The sequence below is a fragment of the Poeciliopsis prolifica genome, unplaced genomic scaffold (genome assembly GCF_027474105.1).
Source record: "Poeciliopsis prolifica strain line A6 unplaced genomic scaffold, Auburn_PproV2 SCAFFOLD007, whole genome shotgun sequence".
NCBI classification, from domain to species: Eukaryota; Metazoa; Chordata; class Actinopteri; order Cyprinodontiformes; family Poeciliidae; genus Poeciliopsis; species Poeciliopsis prolifica.
In genome coordinates this window covers 10008112-10033738 of record NW_026562382.1, presented here as the reverse complement: position 1 = coordinate 10033738, position 25627 = coordinate 10008112, and the positions used below count along the sequence as shown (strand labels likewise).

The 25627-nt window shown below is 38.5% G+C and overlaps 2 protein-coding genes across 4 annotated transcripts; one reads left to right on the top strand and one right to left on the bottom strand.

Moving 5' to 3' along the window:
• The first annotated feature begins 1330 nt into the window (after positions 1-1330).
• tlk1a (tousled-like kinase 1a) lies at positions 1331-14541 on the top strand. Its single transcript, XM_055032128.1, is given in 23 exon segments — positions 1331-1574; positions 1576-1614; positions 1616-1652; positions 6522-6643; positions 6749-6820; positions 8158-8233; positions 8322-8365; positions 8498-8593; positions 8684-8770; positions 8879-8971; positions 9091-9201; positions 9282-9418; positions 9545-9733; positions 10468-10534; positions 10886-10983; positions 11162-11243; positions 11327-11418; positions 11517-11606; positions 11685-11854; positions 11940-12075; positions 12242-12353; positions 12426-12533; positions 13484-14541. Coding segments are annotated over 23 exon segments (2271 nt in total). The 5' UTR covers positions 1331-1532; the 3' UTR covers positions 13655-14541.
• Positions 14542-15266: 725 nt separating this feature from the next.
• On the bottom strand, positions 15267-23432 carry LOC129361507 (Golgi reassembly-stacking protein 2-like). 3 transcript variants are annotated; one of them, XM_055032390.1, is made up of 10 exons: positions 23230-23432; positions 20335-20415; positions 20050-20253; positions 19881-19967; positions 19047-19177; positions 18016-18139; positions 17798-17930; positions 17600-17683; positions 16912-17025; positions 15267-15883 (listed from the first exon to the last, which is right to left on the bottom strand). In XM_055032390.1, exons 1-10 carry the CDS (start codon positions 23290-23292, stop codon positions 15681-15683), a joined length of 1224 nt encoding a protein of 407 aa, XP_054888365.1. In that variant the 5' UTR covers positions 23293-23432; the 3' UTR covers positions 15267-15680. The 3 variants fall into 3 exon arrangements, with proteins under 3 accessions (XP_054888365.1, XP_054888367.1, XP_054888366.1); XM_055032392.1 differs by lacking the exon at positions 23230-23432 and adding an exon at positions 22660-23163; XM_055032391.1 differs by lacking the exon at positions 16912-17025.
• Positions 23433-25627: the final 2195 nt, after the last annotated feature.

The following is a 25627-nucleotide window of genomic DNA, read 5'->3' as shown; positions in this document are numbered from 1 at the left end:
TAACCTTGTCAAATTTTGCACTTTAATAATAGTCTTTTGCATTCATGCCCATGCTACAAGCATAATCCAATGTGTTTTATTATGCATTTTTGTGATAGTATTACACAAAACTGAGCATAATTGTGAAGGGGAATAAAAAATGCAGGGTTTGAAAAGTATTTCCCAAATTAAAATCTTTTGCTGCAATTGAAACTGCAAATCTTTTAGGATTTATCTCTATCTCTTGCACATCTGGTAACTGAAACTGTTGCCCAATCTTTGCAAAATAGCTCAAGTACCCTCAGATTTATTGGAAGCATTTGGGATTGATACTTTCCAAATCTTGCTATGGACTTGTTCTGGACATTCTGTGCCATTCTAATGAATATGCTTTATTCTGACTGTGCTCTGAGCTCTTCCTGCAGATAGAGTTCACATTGATAGTTCTGTCAATAGATTCCAGTAGCTGAGTTGTGGATCTCCTCCAGAGTTATAACTATCTTCTTAGCTGCTTCGATTAATGTCTTTAATGTCTTCCCTGTCAACTTAGTTGTACGGTTCAATCAGTTGTATGGTGCTTTTTTCATGTTTTGGATTTAGATATAAAACTGTTCCATATTATGTTTAAAGCTTGCGATACTGCTTAAAAACGTAGCAATATTTAAAACTTTTTCATAACTTTATTCCTGACCTGTTGTTCATTGGTTGCAGTGGGGTGTTGTTTAGAGTGCCTAACAGTAAACATGGCTAAGCACAAATTTATGAAACACGTTTAGATTTTCATTTGTTAGAAAAAGTAAACTCATGATTCATTTTGAAATATGCACAAATACATGCGATTAAAATAAATCTACATTGAAAATAGTGGTTGTGTGGCAATATGTGAAAAACGCAAAAAGGGTGTGTCAAAAGTAATTCTTGTTTCTTTGCCTTAGTAACTGTATTTCACAAAATTACTATATTTATCTTTTACATTTTTAAAATCTGTCTTTTAAATTACACCCTCAACGACAAGTTTTGCTTTTCCATCATTCTGTTCAATATGTTGTACTTACATATTTAGAATAATTCTACATCAATAGCATTTTAATATTGACCGTCATTTTAAATTTTTATTAATTAGTTTATGATAATAATAATAATAATTAATAATAATAATAATAATCATAATAATAATAATAATCTTTTCTTCTGGTGTGTCTTTATCAGTGTCCAAACTTTATTTATTTTCTACATGTGATTATCAGCCATGATTGTGGACATCGCCACGCACGCTCAGACAGAACGCATCCCCTCCACGAGAAGAATTTTTGCACACGCTGCGTGACGTTTCACAGACAACCACTCGAAGACGGAGAGAGGTGGCCCTGGAGCCCGGACGCTCTGCTTAGGTGTAGAGGTTTGTGCTCTAAAAGAACGGCAAATTTCCCGTTTTCGGTCCCCGGTGGTCGCTGTACCTGTGTGAAAAGCAGCATGCGGTCCACTGCACGGCTGGCTTCCCAGTCTGCGTGAGCGACCTGCGCTGCGGCACCTACAGATATAAAAGTAGCTTGATGAGAATCCAAAGTAGTGGAAGTTTGGAGGGGACGCCATCTTTGGTCCCAGCTCTCCACGTCCCCAACACGGACTGTGTTTTCAGCAGCATACCACGGCAGGGGTGAAGGCCTCGGAAGGTATCGTTAAACGCATTTAAAGTCTCTACGTATTCCCTATTTGGTCCTTTGACAGCGGATTGAAGCAGTTCTTCTAAAACTACCGAACAAATTCTGTTCGCGAAAGCTGCTCGGCACTAGCTAACGTTTACAGTGAAGCGTCAGCTTCAAAGTCCATTGAGGCTGTTTGGGCTAGCTTGTAGCACCGAAGACAGGACCGCAGCTTGGTGCCCAGGCCAGTGTTGTAACCTTTTAGGCTAATAACCTGCACTGGTGCAGAAAAATCTTTGTGAAGGACGCGTTTAGACGTCGTTATCGACGCATGTGTTACAAAAACATCACGTCGCTGGGATGGCTAACTCTTGAAAACGAGTCAGTTGATGCAAGTAGAACAGCCAAGCAGTTTCTGGAAGTGTTAATGTTAAATCGATGGAGTCCTAACAAGCAAGATAAAGATGTGCAATCCTTTGTGTCCTGATTGTAGTCTTTACATACAGAAATCTGGATTATGTCATATCTAATGATTGGATGTGCTTAACGGGACAGGAGTGCATTGAATCGGCTAGTAATTCAGATAAATTAGGCTATTTGAAGATGTCATCTTTCTATGGATGCTAGCACACTGGACGCATGGTATCCCTGTTTGACCTCATCTCTTTATTTGAGTTTGCAAAACAGCCAAGGGGGATGAAAGCTGTTGTAACTCTCTATTATGTGGCTCTTGTGCTTATTTTAGGGTCAGCATTTTTCACCAGATATTGCGGTGATGGAGGAGTGAACTGTTACGGCTTCCCCTCTGCTCCTTGTGTTATGACTGTAACATACAGTGATTGACAACAATGATGGCTGCCCACATCACAGTGCCACTTGTCATTGTTGAAAATGTGTGTCCCCTGCTCTGAAGTTGTCAGTGAATTAGCTCAGGTGTAAACTCTGCACTCATATCATGGCTGGGATTTATTTCTGACTCTGAATGAGTCCTCCATAAACAGGTGGTCAGTCTGCTGAACAGCATGGAGTTAAAATGACATCCACAACAAGGGCTGTAAGGGTTCAACCGCAGGCTCCTGCAGGGGCTTGAAAATAGATAACAGTCATACACTGAGGCCTTGTGTTTGAGATAGAAGGAAATCCTTGATAAAAAGCACAAATGTGTATGTGAAATTGGTATGCATATTCTGTCTGACATTGGGTGGTATTGTTGGGCTCCTTAAGCTTGTTGTGAGTACTATCTAAGTCTGATGTTGTTGCATTTTTTCCAAGAAACCACATTTGTTAATCTAAAGTGTCAAAATCATAAGTAGACGTGAGCCAGTATGCGATGCTCAAAAAGTAAAAGAATATTTACACAAAAATTAAATACTGAAACGCAGAACATCATCTATTTCTCCTGCTGCAGACACAGTTATGTTTTTACAACAGTGTTTAGTATTTTGATTGAAAATGTAAAAAAAATTTAATATCTAAAAGTAACTCTCAGGCAATTTAATAGTAACTATCATGTGTTAATTGTGTTGAGTGTTCTCCCTTTTTGCTGCACTGCTATTTACAGCCTAAACAAGTACAATGAGCTGAATTACTACATGGTTAATTGGTCAGGCTATCAGCTCAGATAGCCATCCTGTTGTTGGCTTCTAAATAGATGAGTGCAGCTTGTTCTCCTTCTTTCAGCCAGTGGACAAGCAATCAGTGAGCAGCATGTCTGGGAGGGGCAGTGCTACTTCACCCAATGCCCTAGAAAATAACAATAACTTGGGTCATTCGGGCACATTTTCTTCTACCTAATTAAAGCAGACTTTTAGCATTAAGGAGTGGAGTGGAAAGCTTGACCAATTTTGACAGTTTAAAGGGGGAAAAGATTTAATAACTCAATATATGTTGCGCAGATCCCCTAATTAGGGGAATTGAAAGAGCAGCTGTTTTGTTAAGACATTTTTCAGTTGCTTTTGTAATGAGTTATTAAAGTCTTTTATTAGTCAGAAGAAAAGGTCGTTTTGCAAAATAAAGCACTCCAGATGTATTTTAAATATAGCGCATTGGATCATATGCTGACCTCTTGGTCTTGGCTGATCTCCGTTTAGCAGATCTCACATGACACAGATCTCACATGTCCAAATACTGCCAAAACAATCCTCATTCTTTTCTTGTTTATTTTTGACAAATAGAGAACACACACCGTGCATTGGAAAATCCACATCAAACAATCTGAAACGGCAAAATATTCAACCTTTTTTAAGTGAGACATTTGTGATGTAGTCCGCACAACCTGGACTGCTGAAATTATTGAAACCTCCTGTTGATATGGATCCAAATCAGATACAAAGATTGCAATGAAAAGCAGCAAAGGGAAGAGTTTTAGAAGTAGCACTTCCCTTGAGGGTTGCCTGAATGCCTACAACAGCTGCTTCCTGTGGATTTTGCAGTTCTTATTTTGGAGATCATCATTAGCAACAGTGAACATACCAGTCATTTATTACCAGCGTGATTTATATTTGCCCAGTCAAGCTGGTGGAGGTTAAAGGTGAAAGAAACAAGCTGGAAATTAGATATCTGATTTACTGACACACTTATTTTATTCAGGTGTATGCTCTCGTTACAAAATAACCTAAGTAATTGACAACAGCGTTTTGTTTTGCTTTCGATTTGTGGCTCCTTGAGAATGAAGCAAATGCAGACGATATTCCTGTGGTTAGACCGATGATTTCGACAATAAAATGTGCTGCTGCAGATTTGATTGGAAGTCAAAGACCTATTGTGGAGAAACGCAACAAGAATAGTTTGTTGGGTTCTTGGGAAGGGGGGGGAGGAAATTGAATGGCTGCCAAATTGTTTCTAACATTTTTCTTATTGCACAGGAGGTGGGATTTCTATTGCATTCATCAGGAAAATTTCCAGCGAAGAGATTTGAGGTTTACGGAGGAAACTCCCTACATTGATGAATGATGGATACATTTGAAGAAGAAAAAGTGATTCAAAATATGTCCTGTTCTCAAAACTTCCTTAATTTCACTTTCAGGAATAGCACATTTAAATTATAGTTGTAACACGAAGACCCAATTCTCTTTCTTTCTGTTTTTATTTTGTATATTTTGGCTACATTTTTGTTGTGTAAGTTCTGAATACTATCGGTCTTTATTTGGCTTCAAATTACTTTAATTCAATCAACTAATTCCTTTAAGTTGAACTTCAAGGAATACTTCAATATTTACAGAGTAATAATTCTTATTAAGCTTTAAAAGAGAATTCATGATTTAACAATGTAGCAATTTAAGTCCTGACTTCCTAAAACGTTAAGTTTTCTGTACATAACAAACTGTTTTGAATTTATTTCTAAATTAATGAACAAAATAATTTTGGACATTGAATCTATATTTAATAAGCGGTTCTGTGGGTGAACTTAACGGAAGATAATAAATTTAACAGTAGGAAGTGTATTTCATATATTTTTGTGCTCTATTTAAAAGTGGTGGCATGTTTTTTTTTATGTTACATCTTGTACTATTATCATTACAAGCAGTTTTCATGGTAGTTGTATGTTATTTCCTGAAAAAAGTTTCTTTAATGCATTAACATGCAGAGAATCCAGTTTTTATTTCAGGTATTGTGGGAAATTTTATGAGTCATGTCCCAGATGATATAAATCTGTTGTAGAAGTGATGTTTTGTGTGCACATATTGCAATATCAGCTTGGAAAATGTATCATATAGTAATCAGATTAATTGGCATTTTACATCAAACATATTTTGATTACTATTTTTTCTATTCTGTATGCGTGATACACCGGCAGAAATATCGGTACTGACCAATATTTGTCAATTTTGGTCATGATTGATTAATCGCTCATATTAAGAGTAGAGGCAGAACAGCCATGTTGGATGGTACGGCAGTTAAACAAGATATTTGTTTCATTTAAAAAAAAGTCTAAATGATTAGTGAGTTGATAATGTAACCTGTTTTTTGAATGTTGTGTTAGTCTAACCATGATTAGCTTAAAAGGGTTAGCCTGACTAGTGAGTATCGGTCTATAAGTAGATTCTTATGTTGATGTTTTCTGATCCGGCATCTTTTAACTGAATATGAGAGGAAAAACTCTTTCTGTTATGTATTGACTCCAGTCATAGCGGCATGAACAAACCCAGCATGCCTTAGTAGAAAATACAGTTTTCTCTCTAAGAGCGTTGTTCAGCCTTTGTGTTTTCTCACAGTTAATTTTATAAACCTCACAGCTTTAAGTCTTTGTCCAGCTAAAACAGTTTCCACTTGATATGTTCATTAATCAAAATTAAGATTTGTATTTCTGACCAGCTGGTTCCTGACTGGTTGCTGAATTTCTTTTCTTTTCACACATCTTTATTTTTCCCTCCTTTTAAACGGGTCTTGAATATTTGAACCTCTTGAAATGCTGGATGCTTTGCTAAGGCCCCGGTAGCTTTTCAAAATGGTTGTCTCATTAAAACACAGGTTTAGTGTGCCGGCACCTCTGAGTCTGCAGCAACACAGAATCCCAAGGAGCTCCTGTATCATTCCCACCGGAGCGCAGCATTCAGCATCGCCTAGCAATCGAAAGATTCCTGTTGAACTCTCAGGATGGCAGCGCTTTGTAGCACAGAAAAGACTACAGCCTCCGCTCTGTTATGAAATAGATTTGATACCTGCAGTATTCTTAACAATATAGGATTGTTTTAAGTGTGGGCAAGCGTAAACTGTATTTAAAAAAAATACACAGTTTTTCCACTGAAATGTATTTTTTCAGTACCCCTTGAGGATGGATATAAATGAGTTCTTTATGTTAGTGTTCTTGCTACTTGATGCTGTGCCATCTGCTCTTTATGGAGCAATAAAAAACTTCAATTAAGTAGACCCCTAAATAACAGGTGTTTATCCATCTAGGCACCATGGAGGAGCTGCACAGCCTGGACCCCCGCAGACAGGAACTGCTGGAGGCTCGTTTTATGGGCGGGGTCAGTGGCAGCACAGGGGGAAGCACGTGCAGCACAAGTGGAGGAACCAAAGTGAGTCAGTGTGTTAAGTTGGTTAAAATGGTGAAGGGTTTGGTTTGAATACTTTTTGGGGTCTCTCAAATTGATCCCAAGCTAAATGTTTTTGGTTTTCTGCAGGGACTGACCAACAATGAATGTTCAAATCATAGTTTTGGAAGTTTGGGATCCTTAAGTGACAAGGAGTCCGAGGTAAGGCAGAAACATTTCCAGTATGGTTTTTAGAACCTTTTCACACTCATTACAGTCAGATTGACTAAACTACAATCCCCAACTTAATGATCAGATTTTGCATTTTGAGGCACACACTAAATTGAACTGCAGTAATTGTCACAATAAATGTCAAATCGTATGGGCCATGTATATCTTAGAAATATATGAGCAGTTGAATAGAGTCTTTGTCCTATAAATTTCAGTGGAAAACAACCTCTTTGCAAAAGGAAAAAAAACAATTGCGAAACAAGCTGAACTTTTTTGTTCAGCCATTCTGGAGGAAAGATGTCAACTCAACAAAGCAGCTGTTTTGCGCAGATGCAGTTTGGTTAGCAAGTTTGAAGTTGGAGGAGGGAAAGTTAGAAAACTCAGGAGGATGACGGACTCGGAGACATCAAGGCACCTCAGAAAATTCCCCAGCTGTGTCATTAAAATAAACAATTAACAATTTCTTAATTTTCATAGTGAAAAAAAATCTGTACAAAGTGTTTTTAATGCTGCATGTCTTTAAAAAGCTGCTCTTCTAATCACTGGCAACTGTGTTAGTGTTGAGCTTGTACGTGTATATTGCCATGCAGTGGTTTTAGTTGGCGTTTTGATGAAGGGTTTGTGTTTCTCCCAAATGTCAACTGGTTGTGTTTTGGATACATGAAGAACAACCTAATCTATTTCTTTTTTAAAACAAATATTCAAGGTGCCCCATAGCTTCTGTTTTTGTGATTAAATCACTTCTATTTTAGACTGCATAGATGTGAACTTAGTTTTTTGTTCATCCAGCATTTTGAAGCAGTCAGTCACATTTGTATAACAGGTTTACGATGAAGTGATTGAGACCACATTTTAAAATACTGCAATGTGTTTTGCAATAAAGTTGTTTTGCTCTTTCAAGTTAAACAAACACCTCCAGGCTGTTTTTATTTGGGGATTATGCGTGTGGTCTTTAGAAAATAAAATACATCCCAGTAAATCTTTGGTTTGTGCTAAAACTGTCCTGTTTTTCCTCATTTAATTGGGGTCTGAAGCAAAAAGAGGCAGTTTGACTGCATATTTGATGGGTATATTAAACATATATAAAATACATTTTATAACAACTGTTGCGGTTTGAAGATTTCACTTTGGCAGTTATGGACTTGTTCAACAGAAGTGATCATGCTTTATGGAAATATCGAACTAATAAGATTACATACAGAACACAGATTACACTCAGCAGTCTAAAGAGTTTTTGATCAGCTGCATGTTCACTAAAGCCTCTGTCCAGATTGATAACGGGTTGGAAGTTGTGTTGTAATCTCTTTCTTTCAAATGTCATATTTCAGACTCCAGAGAAGAAACAGTCGGAAACAACCAGAGGTAGAAAAAGGAAGCCTGAGATCCAGTCAGAGAGCAGCCAAGGTTTAATTCTTTTTATTTTGAGTCTTCTTTTAAATAAGTCCAAAACATTTCTTTTTAACCTAAAAACTTCCTTCTTTTCTCTTTGAAGGAAAATCAGTTGTGCGGGGACCCAAAATAAGTGATTACTTTGATGTAAGGTTGCAGTTTTATATTCCTTATGCATTTCATTACCGTTCATGGCTTGTTTTAATCTTCTATTAATGAGAAGCGACCCCTGCAGTTTCTAGATGTGAAACTTGAACAGTCCTCTTTATCTTCTCTTAGTTTCAGGGAGGGAACGGGTCCAGTCCTGTGAGAGGCCTCCCCACAGTGCTCCGCTCACCCCAGAACTCACATTCCCAGTCGGCTCAGGGCGTTGCTGTAAGTCATCCCACATCCTCAGATCCAGATCTTCTTTGGTTGCTCCATTTAATGCCAGTCGGTCTTAAAAATAATCTTGTTCTGTTTCAGGTTAGACAAAATAGTTCATCTCCTACTAATATGTCTTTTGTGGACCAGATGCCAAATCCAAAGCAACTATCGGTCAAATTTGTTCAGGTGAGGACGGTGGCTGGACTCTTGCATCAACATATTATTTTTAGTAGCGGGGATTAGTTTGAGAATCCTCAACTAACATTTCTGTTTTGTTTGTTTTTTTTACTCTAGACTGACCTTACGGTTTTGAAGTTGGCTGCCCTTGAAAGTACAAAGAATCTAGACCTCGAAAAGAAGGAGGGTAGAATAGATGACTTGTTAAGGGTAAGAGACAAACAGGACAAGTTTCTGATCACATTAGTGCCTATCAAATTAAATAAAGCCTTCCTATTTTTTTTTTTCAATGTTATTTAGCTGACGTATTTCCTGATCCTGCTTCTTAGGTAAACTGTGATCTCAGGAGGCAGATAGACGAGCAGCAAAAATTACTTGAAAAGTATAAGGAACGCTTGAATAAATGCATCACCATGAGCAAAAAGCTGCTTATAGAAAAGGTATGTTAGGTTTCTTTCTTTTTACAGTTGAGATAATTTGTGAAATATCATGCAAATCATTGTTTGATATGATTGTTCAGAGCACACAAGAGAAGCAGGCCTGTCGGGAGAAGAGCATGCAGGACAGGTTACGTCTGGGCCATTTCACCACCGTGAGACACGGCGCCTCCTTCACAGAGCAGTGGACAGACGGCTACGCCTTCCAGAACCTCGTCAAGTAAAAAACCTTTGTTTTCTTCTAGTTTCTCCTGAATCGCTCGACTAAAACAAACATCTTTTGATGCTGGAGATTATTTTGACTTGTTGGTTTCAAAAAATGCAAATCCCATATTTGCATTAACAGGCAGCAGGAGTGGATAAATCAACAGAGAGAAGACATCGAGAGGCAGAGAAAGCTTCTTGCCAAGAGGAAGCCTCCGTCCTCCAGCAATTCCCAAGCACCAACCACAAACTCAGAGCCAAAGCAACGCAAAACCAAGGCAGTGAATGGAGCAGAGAGCGATCCCTTTCTAAAACCCAGCCTACCTCAACTGTAAGACTCTGCCTGTGTCATCTATAAAAATTGTGGCTTGGGAGAAGATTTTATATCTATATTGTTGTAGAAATGTGGGTTTAAAGGTCAGAGTTTCCTGTGGAGTCTGGAAGAGGCTGGAGTTTAATGTTGGTGTTTCTGGTTAAGTTTTAAAAAACAAAGTACATTGCCAGAGTTTATTATTGTTTAATTTTCTGTTTTCCTTTCTACCTGTGTTACTTCTTGCACTTTTTCCTTCTTTGTTTTTTTTCTTTTCACTTTTTTCTCATCCTTGCAGTTTTATTACAATTTTCTTGTTATACTACTTACTTTCCTTTTCTCCTTCCTCATCTTTTTGTTTTTCTTTTTTCTTAATTTTATCCTTGCTGCTTTCATTCCTTTGTTATTGACCTCCTTATTCATGTTTGTGCTTTCTTTCTAATTTTTCTGCTTCTTTCCTACATTTATTTTGTAATTCTTAATTTTAATACATTCTTTCCAATCTACAATTGGAAAGAATGTATTTTTCCATTTCCAATTTTCCCACTTTTTATCCTCAATTCCTTCTTTTTGTTCCATTTCCTTTCCCTGCTTCATCTCCTTCCTTTCTATTCTTGCTTTCTTGCTTTGGTCTGATTAATAGAGCTGCAGTTAGTTCACTTATTTTTGGTTTTATACTTTAAGCATTTATTCTTTTCCTATGAACTGAGAGCTGAACTGTGAGTAATCGCCCCTCTTTGCCTCATCCTAATTAGGCTGACTCTAGCAGAGTACCATGAACAGGAAGAGATCTTCAAACTGCGACTTGGACATCTGAAGAAGGTTTGTTTGAGATCACATATTTCCCATAATCACTGCATACTGAATACAATATTCTTTTTTTGTTTGGTTGGTTGGTTTTTGCAACAATTGGCTTCAGTCATTTTTTTAAACATGACTGAAGCATTATCTAGTGATAGTGATTGTGTCATTGTCACTAAATAATGACACAATGTATTAATGGGTGTGAACCTAAAACTCAGATATTAGAAATTAGTTAAATGCTTTGATTTCCCATCTTGTTTAAAGCCAATCCAGCAGTTTAACTTTGGCAGGTGATCTCCTCTCCTCGCTGTCGGTTCTCTAAAGTTGCCTCTTTGCATTTGTATGTTTACGTGCTTGAATCATTTATAGGAAGAAGCTGAGATCCAGGCTGAGCTGGAGCGCCTGGAGAGAGTCCGCAACCTTCACATTAGGGAGCTGAAGAGAATAAATAATGAAGACAGCTCCCAGTGAGTCTATATATAATCCTTTGACAGATGCTGCATTGACATTGGAACTTAATGCGCACACACAGATACTATCAACATCCACTAAGCAGTTTTAAAGTCTGTTATTGCTTGACAAAAAGCTATGTGGAGAATGAGCTGAAATAATAAATGATGTTTTTCTCCCGTTCTCCACCTTAAGATTTAAAGATCATCCCACGCTAAATGAACGGTATCTGCTCCTACATCTCTTGGGTCGGGGAGGCTTTAGTGAAGTTTACAAGGTAGGCTTGAAACTGTCTCGGATTAAAGACTTAAAGGTCACCCGGAGCTGGATTGTTTAACATTTACTGCATGTGCTCTTCAGGCTTTTGACTTGATTGAACAACGATATGCTGCTGTGAAGATTCATCAACTTAATAAGAACTGGAGAGAAGAGAAAAAGGAGAACTATCACAAGTATGTGGGTCTAACAGGAAACTAATGGTTCATAATCTACTGTGTCTGGACCTTGTTTTCTTGGTTTAACGGTGTAAAAACCGCCTCATCTCTGCCAGGCATGCATGTCGAGAGTACAGAATACACAAGGAGCTCGACCATCCCAGGATCGTAAAACTTTATGACTACTTCTCACTGGATACAGACACGTCAGTAACTGCCTGGATTCTTGTTCTTTCCGTGGTCTCTTGTTCAATGTCGGCTATAATCATTGATTCATTGAACAGGTTTTGTACAGTCATGGAGTACTGTGAGGGCAACGACTTGGATTTCTACTTGAAGCAGCATAAGCTAATGTCTGAGAAAGAGGCGCGGTCTATCGTCATGCAGATTGTGAACGCACTAAAATATCTAAACGAAATCAAACCTCCCATCATCCATTATGACCTTAAACCAGGTAAACGAACCGTCTGAACACTTACCGCCTCTTAATGTTTGATCACAGATTCAGTGTTGACCTTACTGTCAACACTGACGTGCAGGTAACATCTTGCTGGTGGACGGCACAGCCTGCGGGGAAATAAAAATCACCGACTTCGGTCTTTCCAAAATAATGGATGACGACAACTATGGCGTTGATGGGATGGACCTGACGTCGCAGGGAGCAGGAACCTACTGGTAAGGAAAACACACGGTGTGCATGAAGGCATCATTTTCATAGAGAGCTGTTTGAAGGATTTACAAAACTAAATTTACCAATACAATGCTGCAGTGCTCCCAGGTTGTATTCAATGTGTCTAAATATTCTTCCAAAGACCTTAAACTGTATTGATCTGGTTCAAAGGTACCTTCCTCCTGAATGTTTTGTGGTTGGTAAAGAACCGCCAAAGATCTCCAATAAGGTGGATGTGTGGTCAGTCGGTGTCATCTTTTTCCAGTGTTTGTATGGAAGAAAGGTGAGACAGATAGTCTGATAATATTTGTCTTTTGGTAACTTGAGCCTGAACCAAGTTTTTCCTGTTTTCCAGCCGTTTGGCCACAACCAGTCGCAGCAGGACATTCTGCAGGAGAACACTATTCTCAAAGCTACTGAGGTCCAGTTTCCTGTAAAGCCAGTTGTCAGTAATGAAGCTAAGGTAGGAGACTTGCTTGTTTTGGATTGTTTTAAGAAGGTGTGTCTTATTTCTTACACATTACCTGTATTGGAAAGTTTCAAAAATGAATATTTTCCCATCTCCAAGCAGCCTTGATAAAGTGTAGAGGTTCTAAACTAGAAAGATCTGATTACATAAAAATAACTTGACTTTATCTTATGTTTGGTTTAACATTTGACCTTTTCTTGTTTTTAGACGTCATATTCTAAGTCGTCACATTTGGATTTACGGTAATTCTATATTATTCAGCACGTTAAGGTATCATCCGCCCTTGGTAAAGGGGTATAGTAAGCCTTTAATTTGATATAACTTTTAATACAGCAGTACACAAAAAACAAACAAAAGAAAACCTAATTAAAGTACATTTATACATCAGGAAAGAACAGCATAATTTTTTATAAAAATTCCTCTAATTTATTAGACTTTTCATCAAAACCATTTTTATTCCTACTTTTTTCCGTTTGAGAAAAACGGAACATTTAATGCGTGGTCTTTTATCACATTTCCAGGAGCTTGGCTTGTTTTCTGAGGCTGTTATCACCTGGTTTATTACTGTATTTATTAGGGTAAAAGTAAGTTACATGGGTAAAAATTTACTCCAGAAAAGGTGCTTGGTTCAGAGGCGATGCATTTTTAAAATTTACTAGGGATATTAGGATAAAGTTTTATAGAGGAAGACGGCAAAGTTCTTTAAACTCATTAAAGTTTCTATTCAGTCATATCGGTGTCAATTGTCTAAAGCTTGTTTTCTCCATTTAAACCTTAAATTAAATGGATTGTAAATTGTTCACTGCTGTCAGTGAGAAAATAGAGTAAATTCTCATCAAGACTTGGTCAATGCATCAGAACCCGTAACTGTTTATTAGACTTTGCAGTCTAAACTTTAAGAACCCAGACTGGACTTCAGTTAATGAACCGATTTTCCTCTTCAGGCCTTCATAAGACGCTGCCTGGCCTACAGGAAGGAGGATCGAGTCGACGTTCTCCAGCTGGGAAGCGACCCCTACCTGCTCCCTCAAATGCGAAGATCGAGCTCCTCTGGAAATCTACAGATGAGCGCTGCTAGCGCTGGCTCAGCCTCATCCAGTCTCATCTCATACTGACAGTTTTGAACTTTATAAGAGAGGCGAAGCAAGAACTGAAGTTGCAACTATGAGGCTCATCGAGAGGCCTGGACACGTGATGGGAGCAGCAGAAAGAGCAGGACCGGAGAGTGGGGATGTTTGATGGTCTCCTCTGACCTGCGCCTGGATTCTTCTCTTTTATCGGGACTTTTATCAGTGGAAGGATGGAGAAGTCGTGTTTTACAGAACGTGTGTTGGGATGGGCGTCCAATAAAAGCACTGAAACTATGTATTTTGAAGAAAATGTGACTGGACACCCTGTAGAGACGTTGCAGATGAATGGAGCATTCAGTGGCTGAATGGAGGTTCGGCTGTGTGCCATTTGATTTAATAAGACTGTCCTGCCAGGATGCAAATGATTCAGCTGCTAGAAGTTAACTTACTGTGAGGAGAAGTCAGTCATTGTTATGTAGAATTAAAGAAATTTCACTATTGATTTGGATAATTGTTCTGTTTTTTGTTTTTTTCCCCCCCACAAATGTTAGGCTTTAATTTGAGTAACTTAGCCATGGGAATGTAATGTGTAGCATATAAGTGGCATCTAGTGTCATGTAGGCTGGAGCAGCATACTTACATACATTAAATGCACAAAGTAACCAAATGTAGAAAAATTATGTATAAAACCCTATGCAGGAATATTAACATATAAATTGGAAACTGTATATGCTGTATAGGTGAATTTTCAAATTTTGAACTGCAGCAGTGATGTGTTAAAGGAGTTAAAAGTTTTCCTGACATAAAATGAGTTTCCTGGAGTGTTTTCATTTTGCTGCTTTGCTGCTCTTACCTTTTCAAGGGCTGTATGTTCCACTTTGGGTACAAGTTGTACAGTTCTGCTTGGAGTGAATAATAAATTCCAAGAAATAGTTGGGCTTTTCTTCCCCTCAATGAATGTCATTGATGACCTGATATCCAATTCCTATCAATATTTACTGGTGCTGTTCAGTGGAGAATATAATTAAAACTAAATTGTACAGGAGGGGCTCAGGTTCTGACAATGGATTAAACAGATTACTGGTTGGATCCAGAACTAAAATGAAAATCAGATACTTTAGTTGTTTCTTTAGTGTTAATTTAGGTAATTATACATTACAACTCAAAAACCTCACTTTGGTATCTTATATTATGCAGGACCATTATACTGATTAATACAAATGTCACAAATATACTTAAAATATAGGCCAACAAATTACAAAATTTGTCCACAAGTGATGCTGGAAGGTTTGTTTTTTTCCTTCCACATAACTTTTCATTTGTGTGCTTTCATACCACTTTCATCCTACACTTTCATCCTACACTTTCATCCTTGTAGATATTCAGTGTGAAGCGTCAGATCAGTGTTGTTGGTAGTTTGATGGTTTATGGTAGATTTCCTGAGCACAGTTTGTCTGAGAAACTAAATGTTGGGTTTTCATTATCTTGATTTCTTGAAATTAACAGAGCACTCAAAAGTTTTGTTTTAAAAATTTCTCAAAGACTTAAATGCCACGTGTATTCAAGCCTATAACACCATCTTCTGGTGATGTGTGGAACTACATGTTTTTCCTTAGAAAAAAAATCAGGAGAAACCAGAAGAGGAGAATAACTGGAGTCAAGATTATATCAAACTTTACTGGGTTTTTTTGTTGTTTTTTTTTGCAATCAAAGATGATTTTACAACAGCGCAAACAAACCTGAAAAAAAAAATCCTCAGCAGCTCAACGTCTTAAGCTTTTTTAATCTTTCTCCTGATACTTTTCAGTAATCTAACCACTAAAATGAAATGATGCTGACAACCGGATTCGAGTTTTCCACATTTTATGATCGGCTTCCGAGGACAAGTGAAAATGAATAGCAACAGCCTTGAGTTATGTCTAAATTCAGCTGAAATTCCTCACGTGTATCTTCAGCGTCCTCCAGGAGCTCAAACGCAAACATGGTTTAAACGACCAATTTGTCAGCGACTGACTGCTTATACTGTGGAAGGACTTGAGGGCGAGGTGTCGTCTTCACGAGTTCCCTCGTGCTAAGATGAGTCCACAGTTACAGTGAAATTAATTGCTCCAGAGTTGGTCACTGATGAATGGTTGGGGGCTTTGGTCAGTGAACTGTTCATACGGATGGAGGAAGAGGGATAGATGGCGGTGTGTGAATTAACAGCAACAGGTGGACAAATGAATTCGGGAGTAACACTGGAAACTGCAGCTGGAAGGTTGAGAGAAGGAAGACCTGCAGAGAGCAACAGAAATAAAAGCTGCGTTGAGATTTATTTTCTCTTTGAGTAAACAAAAGGCATCTTTCAAATCATGATTGTATTTATTAAACAAATCCATCCCTTCATTAAAACGATAGTCATCCTGCAATAAAAGACTCAAATAGAACCTGTCTGACAACATGAAGTAGGCCAAACAACTGCAAAAGGAAAGAGACAAATGAGGCTCAAAGACTAGAAATCAGTATCAGTAGGGTTACAAAGCCCATTCAAAAGCTTTGGGATTCCAGGAAGAGACAGTGACGGTCATTTCCCATAAATGGAAAAAAATCTTTATGGCAATGAACCTTCTAAGGAGGCAAAATTACTGGAAGAGTGCACCTGCAATTTATTCAGAAAGTCACCTAGCAATGCAGCATCCAGCGCTCTGCAGGCCTCACTCATCTCAGTACTCATGAATCAATCGCACACAAACTGAGCAAACACAGCATCTATGGAATAGAAACCTCTACTGACCAAAAAGAAAAAAAAACACCTGTCCCACATTTCCCCCCAAAAAAACATCCTCTTGTTCCCCAAGACTTCAGAAAATATTCTGTGGACTGTTGAGAAAACAAGTGTGTGCACGTTATGTCTAATCAGAGAAAATAAAAAAACTCATACTGACTCAAGCATGCGATAATGTGGGGAAGTGGTGCTTCAAGACCTGAACGACTTCAGTCATAAATTCTGCCATCCATCAGAAAATCCTGACTTTGATGATCAGTTTATCATTTGATTTAGGGGGCAATTTTTCCAAATATGCGCATGATGTCGTGGATGGCTTTTCTCCGTCAATGAATCGAAAACTTACAAACACAAGATGGCTTAAAAAGAATTTTGACTCCATAAAAATATGACAACTACTTTCAGCAAATGAAAACGTTTAAAGAGGACGTGTGTGATACAAGCAGCTATTTTCACTGTACTTTTGTGAAATACAGAACTTCAAACAGCATTCACAATCATTTAGAATCCAAGCACAGAGAGGTGAAGCGAAGCATACCGTCATGCTGTATCCCAACTCCAGGCGGCAGAACATGACCCACTTCTGGAAAAGTTGCGTTTAGGTTTGGTAAATTAGGAAAGGCTGGAATAGCTCCAGGAAGGGGAATCGAGCCTGAGCGACAGGAAACCAAAGCTACTTTAGATACAGAGTGAAGTCTGGTGGTTTATAAATACAGCAGCAATCCCATTTTTTCCAGCTAACACACAATTTAAGTTAATTGGCAAAGTATCAAAACTAGCAGCAGTTTCAATAAGTGAACAATTTAAGCAGCTCAAAAGCTCCAAATTCAAAACAAAGTACCACTTAATGACTATTGGAGTCTTAGAAATAGTTAATGCAGAATGAAACAGCTCCATATCATCACCGAGCCAACACCACGAGCTTCCACTTTCTGCACTTTAGCCTCCGTTTCGTTAAATTCAATTAGTGTACCATACTTCCAACAACAACACTGGGAACATTCCGGGCTTTTTGACATCTTTTTCCATCCTTATCCGTACTCAACAATGATCTCGTTTCTAAATTTGTTGCAGAACTTTTGACATGTAGTGCAATGCCATCAATAGCTCTAGTCTTCGAGATAAATATATAATGTGACAAACGAAAACCTTAATTCATTTTCTTTGACCGTTTATTCTTTTGTGCAACATTTGGTTAGTTCTGATGTAAAACCAAACTCACAAACCTGGTTGTGTTACAGCACCATTTACCGGCAGAGGGAATGTTTGCTGGGGAATTGCATGGTTGGGCGATGGGATGACGGGAATTCCTGAAACAGCAGGATGGTAGTAGAAACATGTCAACAATAGGGGGGAAAAGGCCAATTTAATATGTCTGGTAAATCCAGGATTTTCCAGTAAAGAATCAGGCAGGTTTTTTTTACCTGTCGGCGTGTTAACGAGGACAGCCGTTGGCTCAGAGCTGACTGATAAGCTGCTGAGAGGTTGCTCTAATCCAGTTGGAGCAGAAGACGAAACGACAACTGGAACGGTTGGAATGACAGCAGAGAGTTGGACCTGGTAACCAGAATTTCTTTATCTCTAAATGTCAACAAGACCTTGAAGGAGATGAAGCAATAAATCATTTTTCATGTCACCTTACCTCTGTGTAGCCGTCTTTGGGTATACGAGATGCCTTATGATTCTGTGAAGAGGAACGGGAGTTCTTTTCCTCCTTAAGCGTAGGTATCCTGTGCAGGTAACCAAACCCGATCTTGCATCCGAGACTGCAGAATCAGACATGCAGGCAAAAATAGCAGAACAGCTCAGGAAAGGTTTTTGTTTTTCCAGAAATAAGATGCTGAAACAAACCAAGCCTGTAGCGAAAGCAAAACTAAAACATTCAATGATTTAAACACATCAAAAGCTTCAAGTTAAGTTCAGTCACAAAGTGCCAAACAAAGAAACTCCAGCAGAAATTTTAACCCAGGACCTGTCTGGGTTGAAAAGTCTGGGAATCTATGAACAGCACACATTCACCTGACTTGTGTGACTACTATTACTGCTACCATCTTAGTCTTTTGTGTATAATCAAGTAATTCATTTTTGTTTATTTTCATGTAATCTTTACTCTGCATGACGAGTTTCAAAAATTATATTATATATGAGGCAAGAGCCTAATATATAAAACTCTCTGGTTATTTGAAGGCTAGATCTTCCTCCTATGCAGAACAATCACTGGAGGCATCCACTGTTCCTGCTGCCCGAGGAAAAGAGGGCATTTAACGTATGTCTTGCTTGATGCAATGGCATACTTTAATATTTCCTTTAGTCAAGCCTAGCTGACAATCCTGATTGAAGATAAATGACTAACCAGAAGGGTGTCTTTTTCTATTCTTGGCTAAAGATGGGAGAGAAAATCAAGTTTATGCACAATCACTTTCAGAGGAGGCACCATATGCATCCTGCACCTGCTTTTTGGAATTAGGTTAAGTTTCATTTCAGCACCTGGCCCATAAAAATTCAAGTAGAGGAGGCAGATTTGCACCAGAGGCAATTAGATTTTGTGCCTTTCTTTTTATGTCTCAGTAAATTGATCAGCCAGGTAATCTCTCCAATGTGTTTTCAAAAAAGTATTACTTGAACTTTCCATTGTCAAAAGGCAACAAGGATCATTTTCTCCACGCATCATACCTGCCATCTCCGCCCCAGTCGGAGTTCGGGGTGATGATCACCTCGCGGCAGTTGTCTGCGTCTGTGTTGTAAACGTAGAGCTTCAGCTCCTTCCCTTCGTGCGCTTCGACGAGAGAGAACAGATCTTCGCTCTGTTCAGGGAACAAAAGTACAGACCAGGTAGAGATATGCAGCAAATTTGATCTTAAGTGCCTAGTAAAAGTGTCAGTCCACACAGTGAACAAAGCGGTGTCAGTGTTGTGTTGTGTTGTTTGGATGCTTTGGTTCAGCAGATATGTTAAAGTTGATAAAAAACAAAAAACAAAGCTGTTGGGAAGATACAGGAGTGATCCCGACAGAGAACCTGTTAGAGCTTCACTTTCAGAAGGATGTCAACCCTAAACATTAAGCCAAGAACTACAATGAAAGTCTTCAGATCAAAGCATATCCATGCATTCAAATGGCCTAGTCAAAGTCAAGACAACTTGTCGCTTGAAAACGGTTGCTCTCAGATACTCTTCATCCAATCTGACATTCTTCTTTGTAGGAAAGAACAATGAAGCGCTGGTAGAGACAGAGCCCAAATGAGATGGAGCTGAGATTAAATTGAATCTACAAAGTAGTGACTCCGTACCACTGAATATAAATACAGGCCCCACTTTTCAGATTTTGATTTCAATTTTTTTTAAAAAGTAGAGACCGAAGTATAATTTCAATTCAAAATTCTTCATCACTCTGTCTGTCTGACATGAAATTGCCAAAAAAATATATATATATTCTGACGTTCACAGTCGAAAAGTGAATCGTTTTGCAAGTCACCACACAAAAGACCCCCAATCAGCACAGAGGGTTTACCTCACGCATAGCCGTGTCCGCTCCGATTATGTAGTCAACATAAGGCCTCAAATCAGCCAGGCCTGCAGGAGAGTTTGGCTCCACCTCCTCAATAAAGAAACAAGACAGGCAAACATTAACTCAGTGGATCTGATGACAAACAGAGCTTCAACGAGACCCGCACACTCACCAAGACGTGCCAAACGTTTTGATTGGCTCTTTCAAAGCTGCAGAAGCGAATGCTGAGCCCCAGAAGGCCTTGGCCGCCCCACGTGTTGCTGGGCGTGATGGTCGTCTCCCGGACAGTTTGCGTCCTGCTGTTGTACAGCAGCATCTTGACAGGCCTCTCCACGTTCACTCTCAGCAGCTCTTTCAGGGTGTCGTTGTCCCTGTTCTGTTACAGACATACTTTAACATCAATGTTCAAACAGGAAGATGGTGGTGTGAGCCCTGGATGCTTCACATAAACACCCACCAGTCTAGTGTCACAAACTGAGATGATAAAATCGAAGAACGGCTCCAGTCGTGCGCGGTGACCCGGGGAATGTTCCTGCACCTGAAAAGGTCACAGGGGATTTCAGTTCAGGACAAAATGCACCGAAGCAGAACAATTAAAAATGAAGACGTACAGCTAGTCCTTCAAACAGACCGAACATGAAATCCTACTTGATATGTACGTTTTGGATCGAAGCAGCAAAGGGAAGATCCAAAATTTGAATCAACAGAGACTGGAGAAAAAATGTAAAAATAATATTTAACATTGCATGCATGAATGAATGCATATTTATTATGCAGCTAAATGAATATAGGCAGCCAATTATAGAAAAAAACAAACAAAAACAAAAAAATCAGTCCATATTTAGAACCATCTTTGGCATAAATTAAATTCTTCACATCAGCCTCCTGTATCTCCAGCAATCTCGGCTCACTCCGCTTCACCTCGTTGGTTCGGGTCAGCGATGCCTGCGGGGATTTGTTGTAAAGTTTCTGTGACGTAATTTTAAAGAGGCCAAGGTCAGAGTTTGGAATGGGTCATTTAAAAAAAAAAGGCACTATCATCATCTTGATTTTACTGTAAACAACATTAAAATTGCAAGGATCTACTCAGACTGCTATGAAATTTACTGTCATACACGTATTCTGGATTCAGGCTGAGGTGGAAATACATTATTATACTATACTCTTGTTGCATACAGTAAAGACTGCATTTGCTTCGTTAAAGAAGAAAATGCAGTTTTGTCCTCTCTGAGTCTGAGAAGCTCTCATTTAATGACCTCAGAAGGAAAACATACAAACACAAACATGACTTTGTTTTACGGTGAAACAGTTTCAGGTTTAACTCGTCTGAAGAACAAATAGGCGGTGATGAATGACGGTGACAAGTACAGAGGCAAGGAGAGAGCTTGAATCCCTAACCCCACCGTGAATATTTTCCCCTCTTTATTTGAAAGAACTGAGATGTTTGAGAATAAAATATCGTTGCTGGTTGTCTACAATCAAAGGATTACACTGTGGATAATCTGCACTATGTCAACAAACCCCACCCTAGGAGTTAGAAGGCTTTTTGGGGGTCACTCCTCAATTTTCCTCATCAGTTAACAACAGCAGATCTTTATTTTATGTTTAAAATAATTCATGTAAACAAAGGGCATCTTTGTCATATGCCAGTGACTGCTGGTTTTTAGACGGAGACACCTGCCTTACAAGTTAAAAACAAACAAAGAAAAAAACAAAAACGCCCGGCTATTAAATAGGTTTATGAAAGCTCTAGTCTTTGTCTATGTTCTCTCTGGCAACCTTCAGTCTGACCAGCAGGTTTTTCTTGGAAAGCAGAGGCCACCTAATTCTTCTCATGTCTCTTTAAATCCCTCAAATGCTTTGAGATTTTTTAAATGAGGCAAATATCCTTCCGAATATTTAGTAACAATGTTTTTCTGTTACGTGCAACCGATATGACGCTTCCAGTGTGACTGGATGCGTCACACTAGACGACTTAGCCACTGTAAGTAAGAACATATATCTGGGGATCCAAATTTATTTCTCAGAAATTGAGATTTTTTAAAATTCCTTTTTTACAAAACAACTTTTACAATGAATTTTAAATACGTAAACTTTTAACAAAATATATAAGGAAAATGCACAGACTTTCATTTGGTGACCCGTTTTCCACACAGCAGCATGCCTGAATTTTTAAAGGTTATATTTTGCAAGAAAAATGCCAAAAAGTGTAAAATAATAATTTTGGTCTGTCAAATACACATTTCTCTATTTTATATTAACTAATGGCTTACCTTTATATTTGCTTAAATATGTCAACGTAAAAACTGAAAAAGAAAAGACGCTTTGCTTTTTAGTAGCCAATTTTGTCGCCAAATTAAGCTGGATTTAATAGAAATTGTTTCATAATACCTGAAAAGTCCTGTTGTATAGTGTAGGTCTGCGCTGGGTGATATTATGGCACATATTGTATAAGGAAAACAAAATTATCACTCAAACCATGTGAGAATAATGCTGAACTTTACATTGATATAGTTGTGATTCTGCCAAATCTGATTGGATAGTTGCCATTATTGCTGATATTATTTCAGTTTCTTCTTCACCATTTCCATTTAAATTTGTCTGAAAGCATAATAGAGTACATTATTGTGTACCATCTTAGCATTACATACAAAGCCCTGCTGTTTTTGTTTATAATTTTCATAAAGAAAAAAATGAATGAAGAGAGACTGACAGCATTAGGTAAGCTAAAAGGGACCCTTTGTAAATGATTGACATGTTCACATGTTACTTTTTATCTGACCTCATGGTTTTCTGTTTTTGAGCTCAGTTGTTTTAGTAAAGTTGACCCAATTCTGCAGAGAGTAGGTCCGGGTAGAATCGATCTCCAAATGATATGTTGTCCTCAGTCCAGAGTTGGACGTGCTTCTGGTAAAACCGTCCCAAGAATCACTGCTATTCAGACAGAAGGTGGGGACAGGACACACCTTGCTCCATTAGTCATGCAGTGGCCACACCGGTTATTCTGGCATCGAGGAGACTAATGTCCTGAGAGCTGCGAACCGATGATGAGAACAAACACGTACAACATTTCATCTCATTTAGATTCACAGATGTGTTTTTCTCCTGACGCGCTGCAGCCAAATCAGAGCGGACCCTCCACGTCAGCCGCGTTAACCTGCTCCACGTTAAAACACGAGCAGCTGTTTTAGTCTGCATTCTCCTCTAAAGCGACGAGGAACTGCTTTCTATGGCGGACGTATCGACTCCTCCTCGTGCTCCCTGTCAAATACACGCCAAGCGCACCGCAGTGTGAGCGCGCGGGTCCTGTTTCCCAGAGGAGCGTCAGTGTTATTATTACAGCTGCTCTTACCCGAAGGACGTGGTAACCTTCGGATCCTCCACCGGGGATCTGGACGCTCTGAGAGCCCCCCATGCCCCCGCTGAGTCCGGCCGCCGCGGTGGGATGTTTGCGCTGGTTTAGCAGGCGGCTCCGTCGGGGAGAATCATGTCGTGATGCCCGTCGCTCGTGGTGTCCCGCAGCACTTCCTGTGCTGCAGTCCTCCCTCCTCCCTACCAGCTGTGTGATGACGGCATCTCCCGAGCTGTGACGTCACCCCACCCCCCCAAAAATTAATAAAATAAAATAAAATAAAAAGTACGACACGCTGGTGTTTTCAGAGGACCGCAATAGGGCGTTTCACGTTCACACTGGCAGCTAATTAAAAAACAACACTCAGCTGACAGAAGCCCAGTCGGAAATGAAAGCGGATAGACAAAAGGTGATGCCGTCAACACCTTTCAAGATCAGCCTGAATTGGGAACTGCTGGTGAGGATTGTTGTATCCATGCATATTAATGAAAAGTTACGTGGAAGGAAAAAGTGCGAGATAACTGTAATCTCTAGAAGATTGTGAATTTATCTGATTGTGATAGAGCATTTAAACTAAATGCCATTTCTTCTCCAGCTGCTTTTGACAGATTTTTTCTTTTATCAGCAGAAGCCTCTAACCTCCCAGATAAAAGTACATTCTCCTTTTCATTTTGACAACAAGTTCAAGAGTTTGGAAATTCCTAGTTGTTCAAAAGCGGAAGGTTCTGAAATACTTAGAATCTCAAACAACTTGCAGCATATTAGTGATTTGTTACATTTGTTGTACTGTTTCCTTTCATTTGAACCTTTCATGTGATTTGTATATTTTCTTTTTAAGCGTCACTATTTCAGTCCATTCTTTTATCAATGTGCTCAATGTCAAGATTTCCATATGTTTTCTTTTCTTTCTATCTATCCTTTTTTTCCCTTCTTTTTAAAAATTTCTCTAAACTCACTAGCTTGATTGTATTTCTTTAATCAAACTTTAGTGCTGAATTAACTCCTAAAAGTAAATTCACAATCATTGACTGCTTCGAAAAGCATCAATTAAATAAAGCAGTTTGAGGTTGTATGTACATATTCTGCCCAAAATAAAGATGTTACTACTAACTAATAAATATTCCTACTTCTTTCTTTTTTGAATCGTCGGCTTTCATTTTAGTAGAACGATTCTTGAAGCAGCAATATTAACACAATGCTGCCCCCTACCACAAATCAGATGAACTGCAGGCTGTTTGAAACGAATGCGTGTCAGTGTCCCCCGTCTCTTAATGCACAATAAACTAACACGAATTGATGTGTTTCTGTAGAAGTTAGGGGCATCAATGTGTGTGTCAATAACTTACTAAAATAAACTAGACAACAAAGCAAAAAAATAAAAACAATGGATGGATATCTACCAAAAAATAATAATTACAAATTAGATTTCACAAAAACAAATGGGCAAACAAACAAACAAACAAACAATATATATATATATATATATATATATATATATATATATATATATATATATATATATATATATATATATATATATATATATATATATATATATATATATATATATATATGCTGCGGTGTTTTGCATGGAGACACTTACCCTTTCAGGCTGTAGATAAATAAACTCCAGAGTTGAGCAGCTGCTTGGTGTTGCCTTGAAACAATAAGACCACTGCTCTGGGTCGCTGCATTAAAATTATTATTCTGCACTCTCTCAAGATTTTACAAATAAAGCTGCAAAAAAAACAAAACAAAAAAAAACAGTGCAATAGCATTTTATTTTGTCACTTTAACCACAAAAATCCAGCCTGTAAGAAAAATATCCTCTGTCCAGTTCCACAGGCTGGGTTTCTGTGCTGTAAACAAAACGGAAGCTACAAACATCCTGAGCCATTAATGTCAGAGACAATGCTGCACATCTTTTAAAGGTCCAGAATATTTTTGTCTAATATATAAATGCATTTATATTTATTTCTCTGCTCCACAAACGTTTCAAACTTTTCCACATTTTCTCACATTGCTACCATATAGTTTACCCGTTTTAGTTAGGTTTTTATATGAAAGACCAACAGAAGACAATCCTTCTTTGCTCCAAATGTCCGGTTAAGACACAGACGGACTGCATTTACTAATTACTTGACTTCTGAAGGCAGCTGGTTGTGCTTATTTTATTTTATTTTTTTAGAGATATCATAAAATAGGAGCCTGAACACAACTGCTGGAAACACTTTGCGCATTTTTATATGTTCACCTTGAAACTACATAACATTTTCTTTCCATTTTGTAGTTATGTGTTATTTTGTGTTGGTCCATTGCAGAAGAAAATACTTTGAAGTCTGGTACCAAACGGACAAAAGGTGGAAAAGTTCAAGGAGTATGGAAACTTTGTCATTGT

Bases quoted from the DNA above. Each gene is read 5' to 3' on its own strand.
- LOC129361507 (XM_055032390.1), bottom strand. From the start codon at position 23,292: ATGGGGGGCTCTCAGAGCGTCCAGATCCCCGGTGGAGGATCCGAAGGT. The intron at 20,254-20,334 runs GTGGGTGTTTAT...TGTCTGTAACAG, and splicing joins CAGTTTGTGACACTAGACTG to AACAGGGACAACGACACCCT. The intron at 17,931-18,015 runs GTAAGGTGACAT...TCTGGTTACCAG, and splicing joins CCAAAGACGGCTACACAGAG to GTCCAACTCTCTGCTGTCAT.